The sequence below is a fragment of the Typopeltis vanoorti genome, chromosome 3 (genome assembly GCF_054136105.1).
Source record: "Typopeltis vanoorti isolate ZY-2024b chromosome 3, IOZ_Tvanoo_1.0, whole genome shotgun sequence".
NCBI lineage: Eukaryota > Metazoa > Arthropoda > Arachnida > Uropygi > Thelyphonidae > Typopeltis > Typopeltis vanoorti.
Genome location: NC_143551.1, coordinates 69,589,551 through 69,616,406, shown reverse-complemented (window position 1 = coordinate 69,616,406; position 26,856 = coordinate 69,589,551). Strand labels below are relative to the sequence as shown.

Below are 26,856 nucleotides of genomic sequence, written 5' to 3'. Positions count from 1 at the left end.
TCATAATGCAAAGCACATATCCTTACAGGTATGTATAATGCTTAGCATTATGAGAAGGGTTATTACCCTGGAGGATTTCAACCTTTATTGAGGTCTCATCTATGTTTGTCTACACTTGGATAAAGGCAAGTATATAATTTCTTGGTATCTTTAGTATAACCAAGAAAAACTTCCAACAGCTATCTCTAATCCAGAATATTTTAATAATAAGGTGTGACCTTTTGGCAACTCATATATGAATATGACTTCTGCATTACTTCAACCTTGGTATCAACCTCTGGGTCTGGCTCCCATTGACAAGACCTCAATAAAGGTCGAAACTGGTCTGGGTAGTGGCCCTTCCCATAATGCTTAGCATTATACATACCCGTATGGATATGTGCATTGCATTATGGGATACTAAGGCAAGTGATGTGAAGTTATAATCTTCTATATACGAGTTTCCCCAGTCCTGAAAATAGTTCAGGTGCAAACTTGTTTGCCTACACTTGGATAAAGGATTAAACCAAGTATATAATTTCTTCGTATCTTTAATTTATACTTCCCAAGAGAGTAATGCATGATCACTGTCACCAACCGGAGGCAGAATAGGTATGTATTTAACTGAAATCCCCCTCTGACATTATAATCAGATCTAACACTCTCTGACCTAAAGTTCCTTCTGTAATATGCTGCTTGAAAAAGGTGTCTCGCAACAGTTCAATAAATTCAATTTCATTCTTCCCATATCATTAGCAGCATGCTCCTTCCTCTCCTATACTGTCTATCCTTCCTAAAAATACTATGCTCTTTGCACACGATACCAGTTAATACATCTGCTTCTGATAGCCAAGTCTCACTACTGCCTACAGCATGAGGTCCCACTGTATTAATCAAGGCAACCAATCCTACTCCTTTGTTTCTGATACTCCTAACATTTGTGTACAGACAAAATAAATTACCTGCATGCTCTTTTGCATACATTCGTCTGTGGTCTGCATGACACAGTTCCATAACTTGCAGATCTCTGTTCTTATCTAGTTCCTTACTTATGTATACATCGTTACACATACTTGATAGGTCCAAACTGGACGAATTCAGAATCATTCTCTCTTCATAATCATTTCCATAATAATAACCATTCCCATCATTAACAGAGTTACCTAACATTGTCACTCTCACACATAGATTCTCACGATTCCTTCCATCAGAATTCAGCTTCATTGACCCTCTCTGTTAGTTCTTATATCAGTTAATAATATTTCAAGACTTCTAATGCTAAACACATTCAAGTGTAGGCATCTCCCTCTTATACAAATCCAATCTTCCTTCAAACCCACTCTACACATCCAAAAAGTTGCATCCACAGCCTATGCATGGAATTATTCTTTTGTCATCATAGCCCTTCTTCTTAATTAATTTTTATCATATCGAAGTAATATTGTTACTATTTTCACTTTCCCACTCTTCATGCTTGCCTCTTCCATCAACTCTTTCATGTCCTCTCTGATACTGAACTTATCGCTAGTTAAGTCAGTGCCTACTACAATTATGACCGTGTTTACTTTTCTTTTCTGTTTTTGAATTCCTTGGGTTATATATATATATATATTTTTTTTTTTTTAAACAGGAAAACTTGACATTATAACCCACTCATCAGGGGCATGTTTTATGATAAAGGAACCATTCCAAATAACATCCTTCTTTTTAAAATCAACTTTACTTACCATATTTTTGTTATTATGCACTATCTTTCCTGATTCTGTGCTTTGTTTTCCATTTTGCTGCTGAACTTTTTTATTCTCCCTGCCTTCCTCTAAATGCTGCTCAACTTTCTCTAGTTCTCTTGCTGTCTGTCTAATAATCTGCCTTAGTCTAGCTATCTCGGAGGTTAAATTATTTTCAATTATCCTCTTTAATATCATCTTTAGTGAAGAAAACCTTCTTGTTCACTACTTCACTGTTCTGTTTTCTTCTGCATTTTTGGAGCCATACACCTGTCTTTAATATTAAACTATTACAATTAAAATGTTATAAAGACACTAAATACTTTAAAAACATGAATGACTAATATACTATAAAATTCAAATTTTCTAAGGGAAAAAACACCATAAAACAGATAAAAATCACCAATTTTACATGAGTGCTAAATTACACCAACCACTCACAATATAACCTTGAACCCCTTTGAGGGATTCAAACTGTAAACTGTAACATGTTTTGCTCTGAAGATGCTGATTTGAAATCCAGTGAAATATTAGCCAGTTAATAAACATTTTTTATAATTTAGGTTTTGTGTGTGTGTGTGTGTCGTAATACCATTAAAATAATTAGTGCATGTGTCGTAATGCCATTAAAATAATTAATGAATACATCTAGCACCTATACCTGTCAACTAGATTACTGCATTTTATTAGCCTTCGATTCAGATCATTATCACCTCTTACATTAATGCACCATTAAATTTGAAACAACAACATGTATAATTTTATTGCCACCAAATACATATATATAGCCACTAGGACAATAAATTAATTATATGATAAAACAGTATTCAACATACTATTTATGGTGGGTGGGGAAGAAGTAAGTTGTCACTATGATCACTCTAAATGTAGTTGGCAGATCTCTCATAGAGTGAAGTCCTTACCCTACATTTACCCTTATTTTTGTGTTAGTGTATTTTGCAGCAATAAGATTTACTCCCCCCCCCACACACACACACTTTGATGTTATAATTGCTTGGCTAGCTATCTGTCTGAAAACACTATTTACATTGGTCCTATACATTATTAATTATACTAAATCTCAATGTATAATTTAATATTTTGTTAATATTTTATAAATAATATTTCTATATAGGTTTGCTGAATTAGAATGCCTAGCAGAATCTCATCAACACTTATCAAAAGAATCATTAGCTGGTAACAAACCAGCAAATGCAGTTCTTCATAAAGGTAAATATACAGAGTTATTTAATAATGCTGGGTCATGTTTATATAAATTGATATATTTTTTTAATTTTGTTACTGTTACAGTCTTTAGTCATAATTTTGTTATTGCAAATATTTTGGACTGAAAACAGGGTATCATCAGTGGATAAGCATAATCAGAAGGTGAAGGTAAACAAAGTATGTTAATACTTTTTTTTACATAGCTGAGCCATGCCAGAGTGTGACCATACAGGTGGTTACAAAATAGAATGAGATTGCAATTAAAGTTAAACAAAAAAAAATACTTAACTTTAAAGTACAATAAAAATAACAAAATTTAGATAAATGATTAAGTGACATATAATTTTAAAAAAAAAAGCTTTCAGTCATGTTAATAGTGGAATAAGTAGGTTAACTGCAGTTCCCAGTAAGTATTGAAAGAGTCTGGTGTTTATCATAGATCTGTTTTTGAGGTATCTCAAACTATTTTTCTCCAAGTGACATTGTCCTTTGGTAATCAGCATATAGTTGAATATCATTATAACCAACTACTGAAATGTCCCAACCAAAGCTCCATAAGTGCAATGCTATATAGCAGAGGTTGGCAACCTTTTCACTAAAAAGGGCACCCCGAATGGCTGGCTTATGACAAAGGGCACTTTACCTTAATTTTGCTGGAGGGGAAGATGTAAGCTTAAAGTACATTCAATACATATTTATTTTAAATGAATTTATTAATGCAAAATTCTGCTTACAAACTTAAGTATGCACTTCAAAAAAAAAAAAATCATTAATGTGATACTTCGCATTGCAGATATTCAGCTAACTTATTATAATCTGACACATAACTGGAATTTCCGGTTCTTAGGCAGTGGTCTAAATGAGAATCGTCGAGCCATGATTGATACTTGGATTTCAAATACTTCATATTTGAAAAAAAGAGAGTCAAGTTGAATATATCGAAGCACAGTAAGAATATATTTTAAGAGCACATTTTCTTAATAAGGGATAGCTATTTTTATCAGCTAAATTCCAGAATTCTTTGACTCTTTAATATTTGGCCCAGTGGCAAGCACTTTAAAAATGCTTTGCGAACCCCATGTTGCTGACCCCTGCTGTATAGACTAAAAGAAATTCATATCACACATTCCACTCTAACAACTTTTTCCTGCAGTTCCTGTGAGTTGATTATAGTGAATTTAGTGGTAGTTGGTTCCTATTACACAAAAATGTCACCATATGAACATATAGTGACATGGATTTTTCTCATTACAAGGTTAGAAAGAAAGGATCTGACAGTCAGGTGATAATTTTCTAAGAAGGAGTCTGATAGAATTCCAAAAGAGATATACTAGTTCCATAATCACCAGACTCCTATCTATGAATATTTAGCATGAATTATAGAACTCGATAATCCTTATGTGCTTCTCAGTACCATAGTACTGTATTATAACCCTATAGAGATATAAGCTGTGAAGGTAGCTACAATAAGTTCCTCAACAATTATTTTAGATGATTTACATGATCTGTTTTACATTGTAAGCTTGTGCATAGTCATATTATTATTATTACCATGGGCCTCCAGGGACTTATTGTGGAGGCTACATATAACCAACACCAGCTTGTCTACCTTTTCTTAAATTTATTCACATTACCTACACTCATGACTTCCAAAGGGAAGCCATTCCAATCATGTGCTTCTCTATTCATACATATATATTCTATGTGTACAATTTATGGAGACAAAAACATGTGTTATAGTAATTACTTTACTTATAATTGAGAAATAACACTTGACGTTTCGGCCTCTATATCAAAGTCATCATCATCAGCAAAACATATGTATGAACCAAACTACATGACAGTACACAAAAGTAAGCTAAATCTAACTGCTTTGTTAATCGTTTATGGTAGCCTGGCCTCTAATGAAAAAGAAAGTAATAATAAAATAAATTAAAAAGTATATTATTTCTGGACAGATTACCATGCTACTCCTGCAAGTAAATATTATTTTATGGCTATTTAGCCTATTTTTGTTTAGGAGTACCCCTTTTTATAATGAATGTCATTGGCTTTTTACTCAATTTTTATGGCATTACTAAGGTTTTAAAGACAGATATATGAAGAATATATAGGTAGTATAATTCGGACATTACCTTTGTAAGATGTTGCTGGTTGTCTTCTTATTCAGCAGCATCTGATGTATGGCAATATATATTTATCTACTGTTGAAGTATGACTGAAAGGAATGGGGGGGGGATAGAGAGATGGTGGAGAATTATCAGTGAGGCAAGAGGTATGTAAATTTTAAAAAACCCTGGGTTTTTAAGGGTGGGCAGAGAATTCTTTGGGAGGGAGGTGAAAGATAGAAATTTCGGGGGAAGGAGAAGGATATGATGAGATAAGATCATGGGTAGGAACCGTTTTGACAGTGCATCATCTTCCCATAAAAATAATAAATTAAAAAATTTAATAAACTAATAAAAATAATAGAGGTGCTTAAGGGTCAAAGCTGTATAACTGAGAGGAGCCCTCCACATAGCCTTTAAAGGAATGCGGAGAACCGACCAGGGCTTCTGACCTAATGTTCGATCCTCACCTTCTCGTGGTGCACCCTGTTGGGTATCTGGATATTGAACGAACAAGGATGGGCTGGCAATTTGGGATTTAGTCGACCAAATTATATTCTAATTGGCTTAAACCAATATAGAAAATGATGGTACAACATGACAAAATTTCATGCCGGCTGGGCCATCGCCCAGTTACACAAGGCCCCCGTGTTTTCGCCAGGGGAACCAGAGTGAACAGCGAAAAGTCAGTTACTGGAACAAATCTGAAGGAAAACCAAACTCAACATCACCAGAGTTAATGATCGGTACTATCAACATAAGAAACCTGAATGGCAAAGAAATGGAGCTAGCTGAGGAATTAGATAAGTAACAGATCGACATAATAGGGATGACAGAAACAAAAAAGACAAAAACTGGTGAGGTCTTTCTGAGCAATAAATACAAAATGTTATATTCAGGCAATGACAATCAAGGAAAAGGAGTAGCCATAGTATTCAACACAAAATAGGCTAATCTTCTTGAATGGCAGGCGATCTCAAGTAGAGTGATGTGGGCAAATATCAGAATGGGGAATTGGACAATGAGACTTATTTGTGCCTAAGGTCCCACAGCAGGTTCTCCTAAGGTAGAAGTGGAGGAATTTTTTGATGCTTTAGAAAAAGCCTGACACAATGAAAAAGGAAAAGTTGGTCCATGTTGGGGATCTGAATAGCAGAATAGGAAATGATTGTCAGACATACAAAAATATTTTTGGAAAATTTGGAGAAAAGAACAAAGCTAACAATAATGGCAAATACCTGATGGATTTCTGCTCAGGACATGGACTGGTTATTACTAACACCATGTTCCAACATAAAAATGTGCACAAATTCACATGGAGAGAAGAGGCAAGGAATAAGAAAAGTCTCATTGACTATGTTCTTGTTGATAGTGATGTTTTCTCCCTGGTGCAGGACACCAGAGTGTACAGAGGATTTGAAATTGGAAGTGATCACTATTTAGTCTTGAGCAGGATAAAACTGAATTTCATATTGTAAAGAATAACATGTAAGAAAGTTTTAAAGCGAATAAAAGTTGAACAACTCTTAGATGTGAACTGTAGAATAAAATACACATACTTAATTGAATAAAAAAATGAAAGAGTTTGAGAACAGGAATCAAACCTTGGAGATTCAGTGGTAAGCCTTGAAGAAAACCCTGATTGATTCAGCCAGAGAGGCATGTGGTGAGGTTGTCTGCAAGGATAGAAAAATCAGAACTCCATGGTGGACACAGGAAGTTAAAGAGGCAGTGAAGGAAAAGAAGAAAGCATATCAAAAGTTCCTGGCAAATAAGTCACCTTGTGCTCTTAGAGAATACAGAGACAAATGTAAGAAAGCTAAATACTGTGTAAAACTAGCTAAACAAAAGTCATGGGAGGACTTTGGTACAAACTAAGAAAATAAATATCAAGCAGGTGGCAAAATATTCTGGAGGTTGTTGAAGAAGCTTAGAAATGGAGGAAAGAGTGCTGTAAAAGGAGTTAGAAATGATAAAGGTGGCATGAAAATGGGAGAAAAAGATATCCTTGAAGTATGGAGTAATTACTTCGAAAAATTGCTAAATGAAACAAGCAGTGATAGCATAGTGGTAAAAAACACTCAACAGGCACACAGTCAGGAATACATATCCATACTCGAAGTAGAAAAAGCCATCAAAGGCTTGAAATGTGGAAAGGCAGTAGGAGTAGATGATATTCGACCAGAAATGCTGAAGTATGGTGGTATAAAAGTCTTACAGTGGCTGCACTGCACAGTTCAAAAGGCCTGGACAGAGATGCAAATTCCCGATGATTGGAGTAGAGCTCTTATAGCACCCTTATATAAAAAAAGGGAAATAAAACTGAATATGAGAATTACAGAGGTATTTCTCTACTGAGTGTTCCAGGCAAGATTTATGCCAGTATACTTGAGAAACGGTTGAGAAGAATTGTGGAAGAAAAGCTTGGTGAAGAACAAGCTGGTTTCAGGCCAAATAGAGGCTGTCAGGATCAGATCTTCACTTTATGACAAATAGTTTTTAAGTTTTGTCAATCTGGAAAAGGCATATGAGAAGGTGCCAAGAGAGAAGCTATTCAATACTCTACAGTTATATGGTGTCAATGGGGCATTATATCAAGCAATACTTAGTCTATATTTGAGTTGTAAGTCAGCAGTTAGAATTGAAGGAATTACAGGAAAATGGTTTAATGTTAAATCTGGTGTGAGAGAAGGATGTACATTATCCCCTCTGTTATTCATTATCTATGTGGATCACATTATGAACGAAAGTGGTATTAAAAATGATATCAGAATTGGAGATGTTAATATCAGCTCTTTGCTTTATGCGGACAATGTTATACTTCTAAATAAATCCGCTACAAGTTTGCAAGATTCTTTGACTAAATTGAATAACTGTTGTAATAGATATGGTATGAAGGTCAGCAATAAAAAGACAAAGATAATGAAAATAGGTAGAATCGTTGAAAATGTCAACTGCGTTGTGAATGGAGAACCTATAGAACAGGTAAAACATTTCAGCTACTTGTACATGATTTTTAGTGAAGATGGTAAATTAAATATGAAAATAGACAACAGAATCATCAAAGATAGGAAGTCAATTGTATAAATTCATATATAATAAGAGAGAAATTAGTCAGAACACTAAATTAGCTGTGTTCAAACCAGTTATAACTTGTGGATCTCAGAGCTGAGTCAGAAGTAAAACACTTGACCAAAGACTAGAGACCACAAATATGAGAGTCCTGAGAAAGAACAGATGTGTGAACAGATGGCATCAATGGCAATATTATATTAAAAACGAGAATATTAGGAAAGAATTTCACATTGTCAGCTTCCAGGAATGCGTTAGCAGAGCTAATGTCAGATGGTATGGTCACTTAAACAGAATGGGTGAGGAAAGATTAGCAAAACAAGTGCTCTCTGCCAGGTTGGCAGGAAAATGACCCAGAGGAAGACCAAGATATAGTTGGATTGATATGGTACAAAGTGCCTTAGATGATAGAAATATAAGATCTGATAATGTTGGAGTCCTGAGACGTAACAGACTGATTTGGAGGAAAATTGTAGATAGGAAGTTAGTAAAGATGTAAATTTTTCATATAGTACTATCATATCCTGTACACCCCTTGAGGGTACCTGTCAGGAATTTGATGATGATGATATAAATAAGATCAGTAAATACTTTTGTATACATAATAAGTAACATACAGATGATTAAAAAGAATTACAGTGGAACTACATCCAAATGCATTTTTACAGTCTTTTTGTTGGAGTTCTGCCATAATATTCTGGATCCTGTATTTTATTTTTATTATTATTTTTTCACCAGAGGGCAGGCTAGCATAAACAGTTAACAAAGCAGTTAGATTTAGCTTACTTTTGTGTAGTGTTGTGTTCATGTGTATGTTTTCTTGTTGATGACCTTGATATAGAAGCATTGAGTGTTATTTCTTAATTATAAATAAAGTAATTGCTCTAACATTTTTTGTCTCCATAAATTGTACACAGTGAATGCTGAGTACCATGTAACTTAGAAAGAAAAAATCTAGCTCTCTTCCCTTTTTTTGATTGCATTCATTCGAAACTTCCATGGATGCTGTTTCAACCTCTCCACACTCTCCATAAAATGAAAAATTCTATCTACTAGTAATCGTATATGGCCCTTTCAATATAATATGTCATCACACCAAAGGACATAATTTGACATTTACTAATTGACAACCATTTCCAAATATCCCTAGTCACATTCCTGATAACCCCGCCTGCTCACCATCAGCAAACAGCGATATGTCACTTGTCAAAAACCTTTCCAATGTCATTAATGTAATAATTGAATAATAATGGACCAAAGACTGATCGCTGTGGTAAATTACTGATCACCTTAAACTTTTCAAACTCACACCCCTGATACACCCCTTTTTGATATGCCAGTCAGCCATCCTCTTATCCAGACTAATAGTTTATAATCTTCCAATGACTTATACAGCTTTCCATGCTATATCCTATCAAAAGTCTGGTGTACCCATTCCCCTTGTCTAACTCAACAGTGACATTAATATAGAATGTAAGTTGCTCAAACCTGACCTTAATAACATGCCAACCTGGTTTGGCCAAGTGGTTAACGTACCCAGTTTCCAAGCATCAGGCTTTGGGATTCCCACTATGGGTATGTATGGTTGTGATTGTCTTTAGGTTGGAGATGAATTTCATTGCCCAGTGGATGACCACTGCTTCACTCATTTGGAGGCTTGATGTGGCTTGAAAAACTTCCATGTTTGGGCTCTAGAGCAAGGTTTCCAAATTATGTAAAAAATATATAAAATTGATGAAAAATAGGAGAAAAAAAAATCCTTAGCCTATCCATGGTACCAAATGTACTATAGGTTTGCAAAAAACCTTTCGTGGGTGGGAGCAGTATTGCTGATATCCCATCATTCTTATGATGGGATATCAGCATCAAATTCTTATTCAGTTTATACAACAGCTCAGCTCTGCTCTAGTACATCCTTCTCATACACATAGTTTCTTCATTCAGTATAGAGGTAGCATTAGACTCCATGTTTCCCCACATCAACCATATTGATATTTTTAACAGATACGTATTAGTTGAACAATCTCTTCTGCACCTGATACTTGCATACCATCTTCATTCATTAGAGTTATTCTCTCACATTCATTCTCTTTTGCTTGCAGTATATCAATAGAATTATTTTGGGTTGTCTTCTTTAGCTTGTAAAGTCAGTTTCTTTTCATATTCGGACAGCTTTCCATATAATGCTTGTAACTCTTCTGACCTGCATGTTATAATTTTCATACTTGACACCATCCTTACACACACACACTCTATATCTTCCACATCATCTTTTTCTTGAGAATCTCTTAACAAGATTGCATATCCATTTTAGTACAGCATTATTTATTTTTTGAATTCTAGGGATGCTTTCCGTGCCCTGCCTAAATCCATGGAACCAAACCTATTATTCTCCTCAGTTGGTGATCATTTGTAGTTCTGCATGTTAATACATTTTTTAAATTGTACATCCATATACTTAGCCCAATTATTAAATTCCATATTAAATTTTACAAATTTAACGATGAATGAAGTGGAAATCTAACATTATTAAAGTGCATATGTATCTATATAATGACTAAACAGTTATTCTGAAAATATGAAGCAACTTATCTCAAAAAAAATAAAAATAATAAATAAATAAATAATACTAAATATATATAAAGAGCTGTTAGTTCACAACATATAGTTTGTCATAGTCAAGTCAATCCATTTTCTCATGCTATAGCCTCCACAAACCGAGCTCTGGAGTTTCCAGCAGGTATTGCCACTGCAAAAGCTTACCTTCTCTAGTTGGAGGAAATACGAAATAGACCTAGGTGGTAGATGTCTTGTATCACTCCCTCCTTTCTTTTCATATGTAGATCCTACTCCTGTATTTGAAGGTACAGTAATAAAAAAGTTCTGCAAGCCAGCACTTATATAGGACCAAACCTTATAATAATGAATTCAGATATGTCCTAATTAACTGGTGATAAATCCTGTTACCACTTACTCTGTTAATTTGTTCTGGAAGGAGTCCAAGTCTTTCATCTCCCATTGCATGCTTCTGTTCCTTATTTATCTCTTCTGGCTTAACATATAATGAGGGATAACTTAAGAGTTTTATGTGAATCAAAAAAAAAAAAAATACAACCCAAAAAATAGTGGATAAGAGGAAGCGGGATTATATGATAGAGAAGGTTTTTCATAAGATGTGAGAAAGAACAAGAGGTCATATCTGGAAACTGTATAAGGAGGGAGTGAGAAGCAGGTTTTTTGCATGGAGAGTTGTGAATGATCGAAATGCATTGCCTGAGAACAGGGTGTCTGCAGAGAATTTGAATGTATTTAAGGCATGGTATGATGAGCTGTGTGGGATCTTCTACAATGAGTCTTTGGTTACATGGGAGTCTTGGAATAATAAATCCTTCTCACTTTTGTCTCTTTCTTTAGCCTTATGGTTTTGTAATAGATTGCAGGTCTAATAATCTTTGTATTTCTATCCACAACACGATATTTGATTTTAAAATATTAAAGATCTTAAAAGTTTTTAAGATAGATTTTCTTTTCTATATTAAAAAGTTAGATCAAAAATTGTGACTGTAATGGTCATCTGGCATAGAGAGTGAGCAGAATAGAAAAGGAAAGACAGCAGATAATAGTGTGGGATGATGCATTTTCTGTTAAATAATACTCTTGGAAGTTAGAATTCTTAATCTGGAGTTTATTTGGAGATTCCCCCCCTGGGAAAAAATACTTCTGTATATCCATTATACACTGCTTTCCATAAATTAAGGAACGAAGAGAAAAAGAGCAATAATTTGGGGGGGGGGGGGACATGTGAAAGTCACTCAATTAATGGCATATGCCAATGAGCCATGGCATAAAAGTGGGCATTTTGGAATGTTTTCCATTTCATCTCTGGAGTGAGAACAAAGCATTTTGTTACAGCAAAATTCTTAGGTATGGCTGCAAGACATCATTTAACTGATCAATTCAGTTGGAGGTAGCCAGATGGTTGCATGTGAGTCATTCCATGTTTCACAGACTGTAGAACCAATTCCAACAGTCAATTTAACACATCCTGAAGATAAAGTGAAAGAAGACATTGGTCACCTACTACAACCACAGTAATTGAAAAATATCTGATTATCTGCACACCATAACAGGAGTGTTAACCCCAAATTATCTACAATATAACCTCACACCAACTACAAGAATTGGTATCTGCTTCCACTGTGTGGAGAAGACTTCATGAAGGTGATCTGAATGCTAGGCGACTAGTAGTCTGCTTGCCCATTTCCAGTGGAAACATCATCTGGACCCCAGACCAATGGGGATCAGTATTGTTTACAGATGAGTCCTGATTTTCTCTACAGTGGTATCAGGTATGCTCTGATATGGAGAGAACCAGACACGTTATTATTCCTCTAATATCCATGAAAAGGACACTTATTAAATTTATTATTTTTATTATTATATGAATATCTCCATGGAGTCAAAAGACTCGTCATGTGAGACTCACACTAACCATTATTCACACAATACCTGTCAGATCTCTTGTATTGGGGCACTCACAACTACCTCTGGCAATCCATTCTGCTCATTCACCACTCTCTCCAGGCAAAGAACATAGTCCATACACTCCTACACAACTTCCTCTACTCCCCATGTGTTGAATAATTTCTTTTGTATCAATCTTATAGAATCCTTTTCGTAACTTATAAGTTTCTATCATGTCCTTTCTCATCTGCATGTCAAACTCTTCAACCACACACCTTCAGTCTATCTTCATAAGAAGCTTTCCACAGATCTATCACCAGCTGAATCTGCCCTGCCACCTCCTGATCTCCAAGAAACCCAGATGAAACCCATGCACAATAGTCAAGATGTGGCCAAATCATAACTTTTAAAGAGAGATAACAACCTCTGCTTTCTTTACTTGTCAGTGTGTTCTTCTTCATTCAAAATAATCATTTGAGCTATTTTGCGAACTTTTGTAATATGTCCTCTGAACTTCAAACTATCCACCAGCACTCCCAGATCTCTAGCCTCATCGATTTCTTGTAATCTAGCACCATCAGTACAATATAAAGTATGTAATCTTTTCATCCCACAGTGCATTATCTTACATTTTGCAACATTAAATTGACAACCATTATTCTTTTCCCACACTGCAATTTACTTAAATCATCCCGTAGGATATCTGTTATCGACTATTGACCTATCAAGTTTTGCATTGTCAGCAAACAGTCGAATATCTCCCCTTAAATGTTTCACTATATCATTAACGTGCAAATTAAAGAGTAGTGAGCCCTGTGACACTTTACTCTCATTCACCTTGATTCCACTCCACCATACACTATCCTCTGATGTCTGTCTGTCTGTCAGTCACCAGCTTTGCTCCAATTTATGTAATAGTTTTCCATGAGGTATTCTATCATATTTCATTTATCCAGTACTGCTCTCACTTTATAAAATGTGAATAAATTACTAAGACAGTACTTAGCTTTTACAAAGCTGTACTCCCCCCCCCCCATAAAGTGTCATATTCATATCGACCCATTCCTGAACTTTACATTTAACCAACTTTTCCAATACTTTAATCACCACTCCAGAGAAGCTAATTGGTCTGTAATTTGCTACTTCTAGAAGTCTTGCGGCTACCTTTATGGAATGGTAGCTGCAGCTTTTACCCTCTTTCCATTCCCTTGGAACCATGACAGAGCTGAGACTTACATTAAACAACTTCATCAGTGGCACTAACAGTTCTCTTGCACATTGTTGTAGTGCACAAGCTGACATACCATCCAGTCCCACTTCTGTATCCACATTGATATTTTTCAATATGTTGAGTAACTCCATTTCATCCACTTCATTTTTCACATCAGTAACTGCAAAGTCTCCACCTGAATGATATACCCTTGTGAAGTGATCACTTAGTAATGCAACTATTTCTTCTGCTTCTGTCACTTTCCTTCCATCAGCCCTGAGTAAAGTTATCATTTTTTCTCTTACTTGCTATGCAGCAAAAAAACTCTTTTGGATTTACTTTGGCCTACCTAGCTAATTTTCTCGTATAATCTGATTTAGCCTTCTTCACCATATTAGTTATCCTTCTTGCCTGCACTTTGTATTGCTGATGAGCATGCTTGATAACCTTTTTCTTTATATTCTTTCCACAATGCTTTCTTCTTTTTCAGCTCCTGCTTTATGTTACTATTCATCCACTTAATCCATACTCAGTTTATCCTCCTGATCTTCCTCTTTCAACAATTCCTGACCACTTCTCATGCACTACTGACATTCCTTGTATCTTCTTATTCCATGGCACTGCTCAAAGCTGCCACTGAAGTTTGTCATAATCACTAACTTTGTAGCCACATAAACCCTTTCTTAACTGAGAATTCTGTGTTAATGATGCATTAGCTTAGTCACTTTCCTAAATTGGAGGTAGAGTTGCTACTATAGCTATAAGTAGGTCTTCTAATGCTATTACCATTTCCAACACTCACACATTCCTGGTCCCCTCCATCACATGCTGTTTCAAGTACAGTTGACCCTTGAACACAGGTTTGAACTGCGTGTCCACTTATATGCAAATTTTTTTCCAATAAATATATTGGAAAATTTTTTGGAAATTTGTGACAATTTGAAAAAATTTGCAGACAAACTGCATAGCCTAGAAAAATTTAAGAAAAAGTTAGGTATGTCATGAATGCATAACATACATGTAGATAGTAGTCTATTTTATCATTACCATAAAATATACACAAATCTATTATAAAAAGTTAAAATTTATCAAAACTTGCAGACTGTACATGGCACCATTTGCAGTCAAGAGAAATGTAAACAAATGTAATGATGCAGTATTAAATCATAATTTTGTAAAATTAACTGTTAATTAATTAATTAGCATAAAAAATAAAAATAAAAAACTAGTGTATATGCTAGGCTACCACAAAGCAATCATATTGCTTCTTCTTTATTATCAATGCATGAATCGTTATGCTTGTAAATAAATGTCAATTTATTTTACACAATTTTTTTTTCATTTTTGAGGTCTAGTGTTAGTAATACATATAACATCTGCAGCGTTTTGTATCATATAAGACAATATTGATGTAGGTACTGACAGACAGACAGAGAGATGATTAATCTTGTAAACAGATGATGTAAACTTACGGTATCAATAAATACACTACAGTACTGTAAATGTCTTTTCTCTAGCTTACTTTATTGTAAGAATACAGTGTATAATACATATAACATACAAAATATGTGTTAATCGACTGTTTATGTTATCAATAAGGCTTCCAGTCAACAGTAAGCTATTAGTAGTTAAGTTTTGGGGACTCAAAAGTTTTATGCGGATTTTCAACTGTGTGGGGGTCAGCACCCCCTAACTCCTGCATTGTTCAAGGGTCAACTGTACTTATCCCTAAGTAACTGCATAAATTCCATTTACATCTTGCTATGTGCCCCTTCCTCCAATCTATATCCCTACAGTGGAAGTCTCCTGTGATAATTGCTTGTACTTCACTCATGTTAATCTGCCAGTGCATGACATCCACATCTTCCTCTGATATATAGACAATATTCAAGGTCTATAGCAGCACCCAATAATATATTTTTTCCTATTTGCCTCGTCTCACACTGGACAGCCTGAAATGAACTATCTCCCTCAAATCTACAATCTTCCTTATCTTCTCTTTTTGTTGGTTTAAGTTCTTCAGCTATCATTAATGATATCCCCCCCTCCTTTTCCTGACCTGTTTTTCTCTGAAAATATAATATCCCTTTACATTTTATCCCTGTAACTCATTCTCTGTCAACCCAGTCTTGCTGATTATGATAATTTTTGGCTAATTGAGCTGACCAATGCCAAAAACCCATCTCCTTTATTTTTGATACTTAAATCATTCATGTACATACATTTCAACATCCTCCTTGAGCCTAATGTCATTACCAGTTTCACTCAAATTTGAAACCTGGGAAACTGTACCCATCTATTCACACTCATTTGTTCTCATGGGTGGTCAGACACTTGTGTGATTGCCTCTCCCCCTCAAATATCTCTAGTTTCTCTGTTTATGCATTTCCAAAGTCTCACTGAAACTTTTTTCCAACATCTAACTCCAAAACCATTCAAATGCAATTCATCATGCATAATATTTCAAAACTTCTTTGTGAAATTTTTCTAATAAAAGTGAGCCAGTTCTAACTAAAACTGAATTGGTGAATTCAGGTAGTCAGTTCAGGATGTAAAGGTGATTGGGAGCCTAAGAGGATATATCAGTTCTGTATACTAATGCTAGCAATAAGGAAGGGGAGTTTTGGCATTGGTTAGCACTAATGCCTATAACCTCGCCAAACGTTATAGGCATTAGTGAGACATGGCTAACAGCAGATGATGTAGTTACAGGGATTGAATGTGATCATCTTCTTCTTCTTTGAGTGCCATCTTCTATCAGAAGCCGGTGACCACCTTGGCAAATTTTGAGCGATCCTCAGCCACTCTGAACAGTCTCTCAGAGCTCATGCCACTCTGTCTGATGTCTGCAGCCAAGATTTTCTTTGTCTTCCTTGTCCTCTTCTATTTATCTTCCCTTTTATAATCAATTGAAGTATCTTATTTTTTTCATTACGAAGTAGGTGAACAAGATATGCAGTTTTTCTTCTTTTTATGGTATCTAAAAGTTTATGTGATTTCCTCATTTGTTTTCCAGTACTTCCTGATTGAACATTTTTGCTGTCCATGGGATTTTTAACAATCATCTGTATAACTACATCTCGAAGGCTTCATGTTTTTTTTATCGATGTTGCCTTCAAGGCTCAAGTTTCTGCACCATACATAGCATTTAACTATGCATACTCTAAGCTCTGAATTTAAATTGCAGTTACACAGTGTTATTTCATCAGGAAAAAATATTCTCTTGCCATTTCAATTCTAACTTTTATTTCTATTTCTGGATTGCATTCTTCATTGAACCAGCATCATCCCAGATATTTAAATTTTGTCACTCTTTCTGTTTGTTTCCCATTTAAAGAAAGTGCTGAATTAAAAGTTGGTTTCTTGCTATGACGATGAATTTAGTTTTAGTGATATTTATTCTTAATCACATTTTTCACTCTCTTCGTTCACTAGTTTGGGAAAATTTTGAAGATCCTGAATATTGTCAGCCAGGAGAGCTGTGTCATCAGCATATCAGATGTTAATTGATGATTTCACCATTTACATTCGTCCCTTCCTCTCTTCCTTTTAAGATTTTTTGAAATATGGCTTCTGAGTATATGTTAAAAACGAGAGGTGATAGTACACATCCTTGCCTTACTCCTCGTTTGATATTAATGGAGTCTTTAATAATATCATCAACTTGAACAAATGCCTTTTGGTTCCAATATAAGTTTTTGATGATCCTGTTGTTTTACCATCTAATTCAATTATTTTTTTTAATAATTCAGTCATTTTAGTATTTTGGATTTTGTCAATTATTTTCTTGAAGTTGATGAAGCAAATGAATACTTCCTTGTTTTGGTCACTACATTTTTGGAATAAGATTTGAAAACAGAAAAGAGCCTCTCTCGTTCCCAAATGTCTTCTAAAGCTGAATTGGGTATCACTGATGGTGTCTTCACATGTTCTGTATATTCTTTTTTGAATTATTTTCAGAAACATTTTGAGAACACGACTCATTAGACTGATCATTCTATAGTCATCACAAGTTTTTGCATTTGCTTTTTTCAGGTATCATGATGAAGGTCGACTAACTAGTCATGAGGGATTATGCCTGTATTGTTGATCTTGTTAAACAGCTTTACGGATATAGTAATATTGTCGCTTTCTAATAACTTTACTATTTCTGCTGGTATTCTATCAGGACCTAAGGCTTCACCATTTTTAGCTGAGTTCAGCACATAGTCTGCCTCTGATCTTAGAATGCATGGACCTTCCATCATTAGTATTTTCTGGATTTTGTCTGTTATCAGTAAAGAGTTCTACATATTTCATCCATTCTTGTATTTTATCATCCTTTTTGGATATTATTTCTCCTTTTTTGTTTTGAAGAATACATAGTTGTTGTTGTTTTTCTTAAATATACCCAAGGTCTCTTTCAGCTTTTTGTGTAGATTAAAATTGTCCTGTTTTTTTCCTGTAGAAATTCTATTTCTTTATATTTTTCATTCATCCAGATTTCTTTTGTTTCTTTGATCTTTAATAATTTTTTTGAACCTTTTGATAATACAAGATAATTTATATTTATTTCATTTTACTGCCAGTATTGCAGAAATTATTTTCCCTCTTGCATTATGTTAGAATTTTACGCTTTTTTTTTTTTTTTTTTGTGATCTCAGTCAGTTATTTCTTGTTTATTCCCCACTTGCAATTATATGCAATTATATGTATTGCTTAAAATAAAGTAATTTCGTTGAGCGTCATGGTAAGGAAGCTGAAGAGATTTCTATTCATTGGAGTCATACCAAAATATTTATAGAAAACAATGTTTTAAAATAAAATTTATTGAAATAAATATGATTTAATTTTTCTTTCTTTCTTGAAAGTTACCATTATAAGGATTACTCACTTCATGATTACTCACTTTCTGATTTTTTATTTTATTTTATTTTTTTTAATAATAGAGTCTAAGGTGCTTTCACCTTTAGCTTAAAACTGCAACAGATGATTTGTACTATTTATAGGATGCTAAATAATATCCATTGTTTAGCTATTATAGACTGGGATGTGGTGAAAATGTATGAAACATATCCTATACATTACTTTTGGATTTTGCTAAGGCTTTTGACAGAATACAGCATGGAAGACTGTTGTATAAATTGGAGAATATGGGTTTTGATTATAAAATATTAGCATAGATAAGAGGATGGCTCTGACAGATATCAAATTTTGGTATAGGGATGTGAGTCTGCAAGATTTAAGGTAACTAGTGGTGTTCCATGAGGATCAGTCATTGTCCACTGTTATTCAATTTGTACATTAATGATATTGGGAAGGATTTGACAAGCAACATACAGCTGTTTGCTGATGATACAAAGATATTATTATTATGTGACACCTCCAGGGAGTCCAAAGACTCATCAAGGGAGAATGTGCCAACAGCATCGAATGATTGATTCCCTTCCAGCTACTAATTGCACTCAAACTTGCTTAACTTTTTGCGAGCCATTAGTAGCAGAGGCTCTACCAGGAATGTGGTTGATATATTCAGTACTTGCAGAATGATTTGAATAGGCTGGAATTGTGGGCATGGGAAAATGGATATCAGTTAGTTCATTGTCAGTAAATGTAAAGTCATGCACTTTGGCATGATTATATATCCAGTGTGGTATTATATTGGTGGGATTATGTAGAAACTAATGTAGTATTACTGGATAGCAAGTTCAGAGGCCATGTAGCAAAGATTGCAAATACAACTTAAAAGATAATTACAATGCTGAAATTAACATTCACATTGAAAGATAAGGATGTCATTTTGCCTCTTTAAGGCCTTGGATTATTGTGCACAGGTCTGGTTTCTGCTGGGATTCTGATACAGTGGAGAGATTGCAAATGATATCAGGATTGTGGAATACTGATTATGTAGACAGACTAAGAATTTGTAGACTGCAGACACTAGCAAACAGGAGAAAGAGGAGTGATATGATTGAGACTTACAAACTTCTGAAAGGATCATCATACAGGATTTCAGTTGATGGAATTTTTCATTTTATGAAGAGTGGGGGAAAGGACAAGAAGACATCCTTGGAAACTGAGAATGAATACCTCTAAGAAGGAGGTAAGGGCTAGATTTTTCTCTCTATAGGGTGGTGCGTGATTGGATTGGATTGCCATTGGATGTTGTATGTGAATGAATTCAAGAATAAGTAGAATAAGCTAGTGCATGTAGTATGTGGCCTCCCTTGACAAGTCCATGACTCCTTGGAAGTCTCTCTTAATAATAATAATTATTATTATAGATTGATTCCGAATTTATGCTCATTTTTAAGATACATCCAATTACATTCTCCACCATGCCTGCTTCAGGAACTGAATTATAAATAACTAAAAAAAAAACTAACTCCAAACTAAACTTTCCTTTTTTGTGTAGTATAAATGATTTTTATATAGTGAACATATATTCTTTTTCATGAGTCTGAACAACTCATGAAAAAGAAGGTAGTATTTGAAATAGATTGTAAAAAAATGGTCTTGTTTTAGAAGCACTTGCTTCAATGCCCAACAATTTTTTTTTTATTTAATTTTTTTCAAAACAGCAGTAAAATGAAGTGATAGATTTCAAATTAACTCTGAAAACTTTCAGACCAGTAGAAATAAGACAAAGAGTAGTTATTTATAATTTAGTTCCTGGAACAGGGAGGGTGGGGGTGCAGTTGGGAATCTTCAAAATTAGCATCGGTTTTGAATCAATCTCTACTGTATATATAGGATATGTTTCATATATTTTTATTAGTACCTCTAGGGATGTCATCATTTGAAAGTAATGCCTGTAGGATTTTACCTTGGAATAAGGTCCTGGGGACAGTGCTTGAATATCACTATAAAGCAAAGCCTCTTTAAAATAATTCTCACAAACAGAAATGTGGATATTCACAACTTATTCCTGTGATTTAATCAGTGATCCCAACTCTTTTTTAATTGTAAGAACTTTTGAACTCTGTTACTGTATGATGGACTACATTCTAAGCACTGAAAAAAAGCAGGAGGAGGAAAAATTTGTACATACTTTTCAAAATGGAAAGATTTTAATTATTCCCTTGAGGCCTCTATATGTTACATATTTCTACTCTTTGTCTTATTTTCTACTGGTTTTAAAGTTTATATAAATATGGAGGTCTCAAGTTAAGTGGTTGGAAAAAATTTCATTTTTGTTCTCAGGTAAATTATTTTTTGCATCATCTTTTCCATAAATATTTTACATATTTATGAAAAAGATGTATACACATCCAGACTAAAACAAATATTAAAAAAAAAAACAATGAGCTTGATGCACACATCCACAGAAAATATAGAAGGAGAATAATATGTAGGTAAGCTTCAACAGTATCACAATGAATCCAATAAAAACTAAAGTTGTTTTTGATAAACAAACTCCACATGCCTTATAATTCATTTTTTGATGAATTCCTCTAGAAAGGAAATTCAGTATAGTTTCAAGGAGCTACCTTTTGATGAATTGCTTTTTTTTTTCAAGTAACTGTATCCCCAAAACCTTGAGGGGTTAGGAGAGCTTTAGCAGGAGCAATGGTTACTATTTCAAACTGTGCTCCTGGATGCCATTATAAACAGTATGAAGCATCATGAGCACTGTATTGCTGTAACAGGTAACCACATCCCTTATTGAGGCATTTTGACCTCTTGGTTTTGACCATTGTTTTCATGTACCCATTTGTTATTGAATTAAACTATTTATTTACAATTTTTGTGGGTGTTTCTTTTGCATCTAATATCATACTGCTTTTCATTAATTCATTAAAATTCATCATAGAATTTTTGAATTATTGTGATTTTTCTCTTTGTTCCTTAATTTATGGAAACCAGTGTAAATGCATATGAGTTATGCCTATGCTAACATGTTAATCAAAGTGCCATTAAACTGAATAGTTGTCACTGGATCAAAGCAGATGATTTCTATTCATAGATCACAGTGATGCCTTCTTGCCAGGCTGGTTTGCCAAGTGGACAACATCTCCATTTTCTAACCTCCAGCATCAGCTGAAATCCTGCTGGGGCATGGATGCTTGTGAATTCTTTAGGGATAGATGATTTTCACTGCCAGGTGTGAAACTCCTACTCTGCTAATATTGAAGGCATGAAGTGGGTTTAAAAACATGCTTGGTCTCTAGACCTGGATTCCCAGATTATCTTAACTCTTAAGTCCACCCAGTGTATTAACCCCTTAACGCACCAATTAAAAATCAGAAAGCAGTCGTTTTTCCGCCAGTTTTTTTATTCTTTATTTTCTTTATACACAAAACAAATTTTGGAACATTAACAAATCTTGGAAAAAAACAAAAAATGTCTCTTTTTGCAAAAAAAAGGTAACTAAACTGCATCTACTTCGCTAAACCGAGTTAGTAAACAGTCAGTACACATATACAGTCAACCCTCCTATAACGCGATTAATTCGTACCGCGTTATATGGAAACCGCGTTATAAGAAACTCAGATTTAACGTGCAAACCAGGTTAATTCGTGCCGTGTTATATGGAAACTGTATACCGCGTTATATGGAAACCGCGCTATAAGAAACTCAGAATTAGTATGAATCAGATTGATTCGTACCGCGTTATATGGGAACCACCCTTTAAACGATTTAAAATTTGGATTTTGTCCTCAAGAGATATAAACTTTCTTTTTAACTGTTTTCTTGTTTCTTTTGTGTCTGACATTATGCAAACCTGGGGTTAATAATTATTTAATTATTATTATATTACAACAAATAAAAAATATTACCTACAGTATTGTGTAATGTTGTCCAATTACGATAACACAAATTAAGCGAGCAAACGGCACTTTATTGAACACTAATCGTGATATGTACGTCTGCATGGATTTACAGACAGTTTCCTACTAAGTTGCGCTTAAAATTGATGACAAAGTGGGTGGTTGCAACAGCAAAAGTTCGGCAGCGCTATTGGATAAAAAAATTCATGCAAATACACAACAGCCAATCATACGGTCTATTTTAAGCATTAAAACAGAGCACTGTGAACAATCTCGCATCGTTTCTTCGCTTATAGGGGAATTCCCTGATAACTGAAATTGGAAAATGGTGATGTACCTTCACCAAAAAGAAGGGACTTCCCCGTTAATTTCAACTGTAAAAATTTAACACATAGATAAATTCATGCTATAGAGAATCTTCTTAAACCAATTAAGTTGATGGAATGTTGTTGAACGGAAACTGCATTATAAGAGTACCGCGTTATAGGAGGGCTGTCGCAATTTTGGCTCCGCATTATATGGAAACCGTGTTATAAGAGTACTGCATTATAGGAGGGTTGACTGTATCTTGTTACTTTGCAAACCCTTTTATTGTGTTCATTCTGTTTTCTTGAGCAGAGGAAACACTGGCGAGTTGGATTTTCTTTCTTTTCTGTTGGTGGTATGAAAGATGGATGTCGTGCAGATAATCTCAGTGGTGTTGGGACATTTCATGGACGTCCATTTCTTGTAGTTTTATATTTTTCAATGGAGAGTTCGATTACTTTGAGGCAAAAATCAAGTGAATCCATCTTACTGCTAGATTTTTGGTAAAGCATGAAAGCGTTCCACAGTGCCAGGTCTAAGAGATGAAAGAAAATCTTTTTATAATACTTGCCTCTCTTTCTGGGTACAACATATGAAGACAGGTGTTGATCAACGCGATCACACCACCCATGGTATTGTTGTAATCCAACACAAGTTTCGATTTTTTCATTCTTCCTTTGCGCGTCTCTATATCTACCGTTGAAGTAGTGTGAATGGTAGAGATAAGGGAGATATCCTTCATGTCCTTCCATTTCATTACACACACTTTCCCTCTCTGAAAACCAATTACTTCTCCAGTTTTCAATTTTTTATTCTTCAATTCGCTGGGTGCTTCTTTTCGTGACACGCGTAATGTTCCATAAACATCAGTCTTATTTATTATCAATAGATCCGCTAATCCAGGTGAATTATAGAAATTGTCCATAGTCAAACAATAACCTTTATTCAATAAAGGTTTCATCAAAGTCATTACTACTTGCAAAGACACTGGAAGATTGCTAAAATCTCTGTCCAGAATGGTATTCTTGCCAGTATAGATTATAAAATTATAGACTTATCCACTTTGCGATTCATATAATAAGTATGTTTTTATGCAGAATCTGGCTCTTTTGAAAGGAATGTATTGCATCCATCACATCCATCCGACCTTTATAAAGCAATAAACTTTCATCAATAGTCACCAATTTCTCTGGCGTAATCGAATTGCCAAATTTTCTATTCAAATCTTCATAAATTGGCCAGATTTTGTTGAGTTTTGGTCGAGGGTGATTTGCTGGATCAAATTCATCATTATTTGAAAAATATAGAAATTGTTTTATGGCCTCGAAGCGTTTCCCGCTCATACAATCCGGAAAAAATGGTGTATATGATAATGAATTTTTTGTCCAATAATGACGGTATTCCGGTTTTCTTATTTTGCTTTGCAAAAGTACAACAGCCAAAAATACTCTGATTTCATTTGGATTTGTGTCATACCAAGAAGTCTTTTCTTTACCATGGTTACGACTCCTCGCATATCTATTTGTTTCATCCAAAACACGTTGAATCAATTGATCATCAAAAAAAAAAAGCTCAAAGAAATAATCATAGACAAAAAATGTGCAAACCAAAATGAAATAGATGATACATGCCGTTGGCAACTTTTCTCGGCTGAAAGGAAATAGGCACAAAATTGTCTAGCGTGTATATTCAGTTGTATTTATATGTGAAACCAAAATTCACGGTCACATGTATTAACTCGAGTGTGCAGGTCACACGTTAACTCGAGAAAAAATTCAGTTTCTTGGACCCGAGTTAACTCGGTTGAGTGCGTTAAGGGGTTAATAAGCTATTGGTTTACAACCTTTTGTGAACTGGATTGTCATAAAAACTAACAATCAAAATAAGCCATATTCTTTTCTCTCAATACATTTGCAAGATCTGTCAGCATGAAGATACTGGCTATCATTCTTGTCAGCAAATGCTATTTTGCTATTTGCATTGTGATGTCTTCAGGTTACACTAGATCAACTCCATTTTCTGCAATATCTTAATAGATGGGGTTTGGTTTAAATTGGGATCACAGTCTGTCACTAAAAATGTTAAACATAGTTGTATTCCCATACTGACCAGTATTATCTGAATACTGGTCATTATAAGGATAACATCGCTTAGCAGTTATCTTTGTGTGTGTGTGTGTGTGTGTGTGTGTGTGTGTGTGTGTGTGTGTGTGTGTGTGTGTGTGTGTGTGTGTGTGAGTGAGAGAGAGAGATGCTTGAAGCTATAGGATTGCATGCCACAATCTTTTATAGTTGTAAGAAAGCATGAGTCAAGTCATTAAGAAAGCAGATTATATGTTGTTAAGCATTGTATATAAATGTTGCAAAGTGGTTATAAGGTATATTATTTAATTTTGTAATAAACATTAAGTTTTTATTAATATGTTACACTGATTGCTCCCAATCTAATCAATAAATAAGAAGCATTAGTTTAACATTGCCACTAAGAAACATACTTGCATACGACTAAAAAAAGTCTTATTACTATTAAATTTATTCCTGTAGGCAATGTTATGCTAGAAAAGAAATTCAGTATAGCAAACTATCTGCCAACTGTCCTTTAAAATCTAATTAAATATTTATTAAATTATTAGTTTAACCAGTATTAACCTAATTAATGTTAAACTAATGCTTCTTATTTAACAATTACACTGAAAGTAATCAGTGTAACTTTAATAAAAACTTAATGTTTATTTAATAAAAATGAAATAAATGTTATAATTATTTGCAATATTTATGTGCAGTGCTTAACAACATAATCTTTCTTAATGACTCTTACTGCTCTCTTAGAACGACCACAGGAATAGTTTGTTATGGTCCTGTAGTTTGCTATAGTGAGAGTTGACCATGTTTAATATGGCTGGTGTCTGTCTCTTATGGTTTGTATTTAGGCATGATACTTTTACTTGTGAATGGCTTTTGAGATAATCAGGGATGTTTTACTATTGGGAATTCTGTTTGTGTTTTGATGTCAATAATGTATAAGCTTTATTTCCTTGCATTGAACTTAATACTGTGTGAATTTTGTAATTTAGATTATCCAACTCTTAGCCCACCCACTATACTAATGTAACATTAATTTACAAACTTTCATGGATGGGATTCAGAAAAAAATTTTATAAGTAATTTATAATAATTTTTATGCAAATAAAAATACTTATCCTTTTTGTTTACAGTGCTCAACCAGTTAGAAGAATTGCTCAGTGATATGAAATCCGATGTTAGTCGTTTGCCTGCTACATTAGCACGCATTCCTCCAGTAGCCCAGCGAATTCAAATGTCAGAACGAGGGATCCTTTCAAGGTTGACAGGCCAACCGCATCCGCAGCCTTCCGTGAATTCCATGAGTCAAAGTGGATGTCCTCCACAGGGCCAGAGTCAAGCTTTTGCTACTCCTCAGCAGCCCAATTCAGTCCAACCACAGCCAAGTTTACCCAAATAGCTCGTTCCCTCTTTGCATTTTGGAATTCTGTGAAGGTCACAGACTGTTGCAGGACCAAAGAAGTCTGTTGATCAGTGTGAAACTGAAGTGAATCAACGACACGGGGGAGGTAGTCTTCAGATTGTGCTAGCTGTATATTATGGTAACTTGGGGCAGCAAAATCATGTGACATGACACTAGTATCTTTAGATGCCTCCCCATTGCCATACTGTTACTACAGTATGTATGTTCCCTTGTAATCTTGTGATACTGAACTGGCTTGGTCATGTTGTGAAATATTAAATGTAGTTTGCATATCTTTAGTGACAGTCTTTCATTGCCTTGGAGCATAATTCGATTCATGTGCACAAAGAAACCTCCATATTCTATTTATTGGTTTATATCAGAAAGATGTGCTGAAGTTGAATACAATGTGTCTGTCCTGTATTTGTCTTAAATGTATTAATGTGTCCGCTATTTTATTCCTGTTACCGCGTGCTATTCTGTCCCTTTTTACAAATTTCGCCCATTGTATTTAATATATGGCTAAGGCG

The 26,856-nt window shown here is 34.6% G+C and overlaps 1 protein-coding gene across 4 annotated transcripts in view; it reads left to right on the top strand.

The window, feature by feature from the left end:
- Positions 1-26,625, top strand: part of Mi-2 (chromodomain-helicase-DNA-binding protein Mi-2 homolog) — a 692,327-nt gene extending 665,702 nt beyond the window's left edge. For all 4 annotated transcript variants that reach the window (XM_090390662.1, XM_090390660.1, XM_090390659.1 and 1 more), the window contains 2 exons: positions 2,842-2,936; positions 26,058-26,625. In XM_090390662.1, coding sequence (XP_090246788.1) covers positions 2,842-2,936; positions 26,058-26,323 — 361 coding nt within the window. In that variant the 3' untranslated portion in view covers positions 26,324-26,625. The remainder of the gene's footprint in view (positions 1-2,841; positions 2,937-26,057) is intronic.
- Positions 26,626-26,856: the final 231 nt, after the last annotated feature.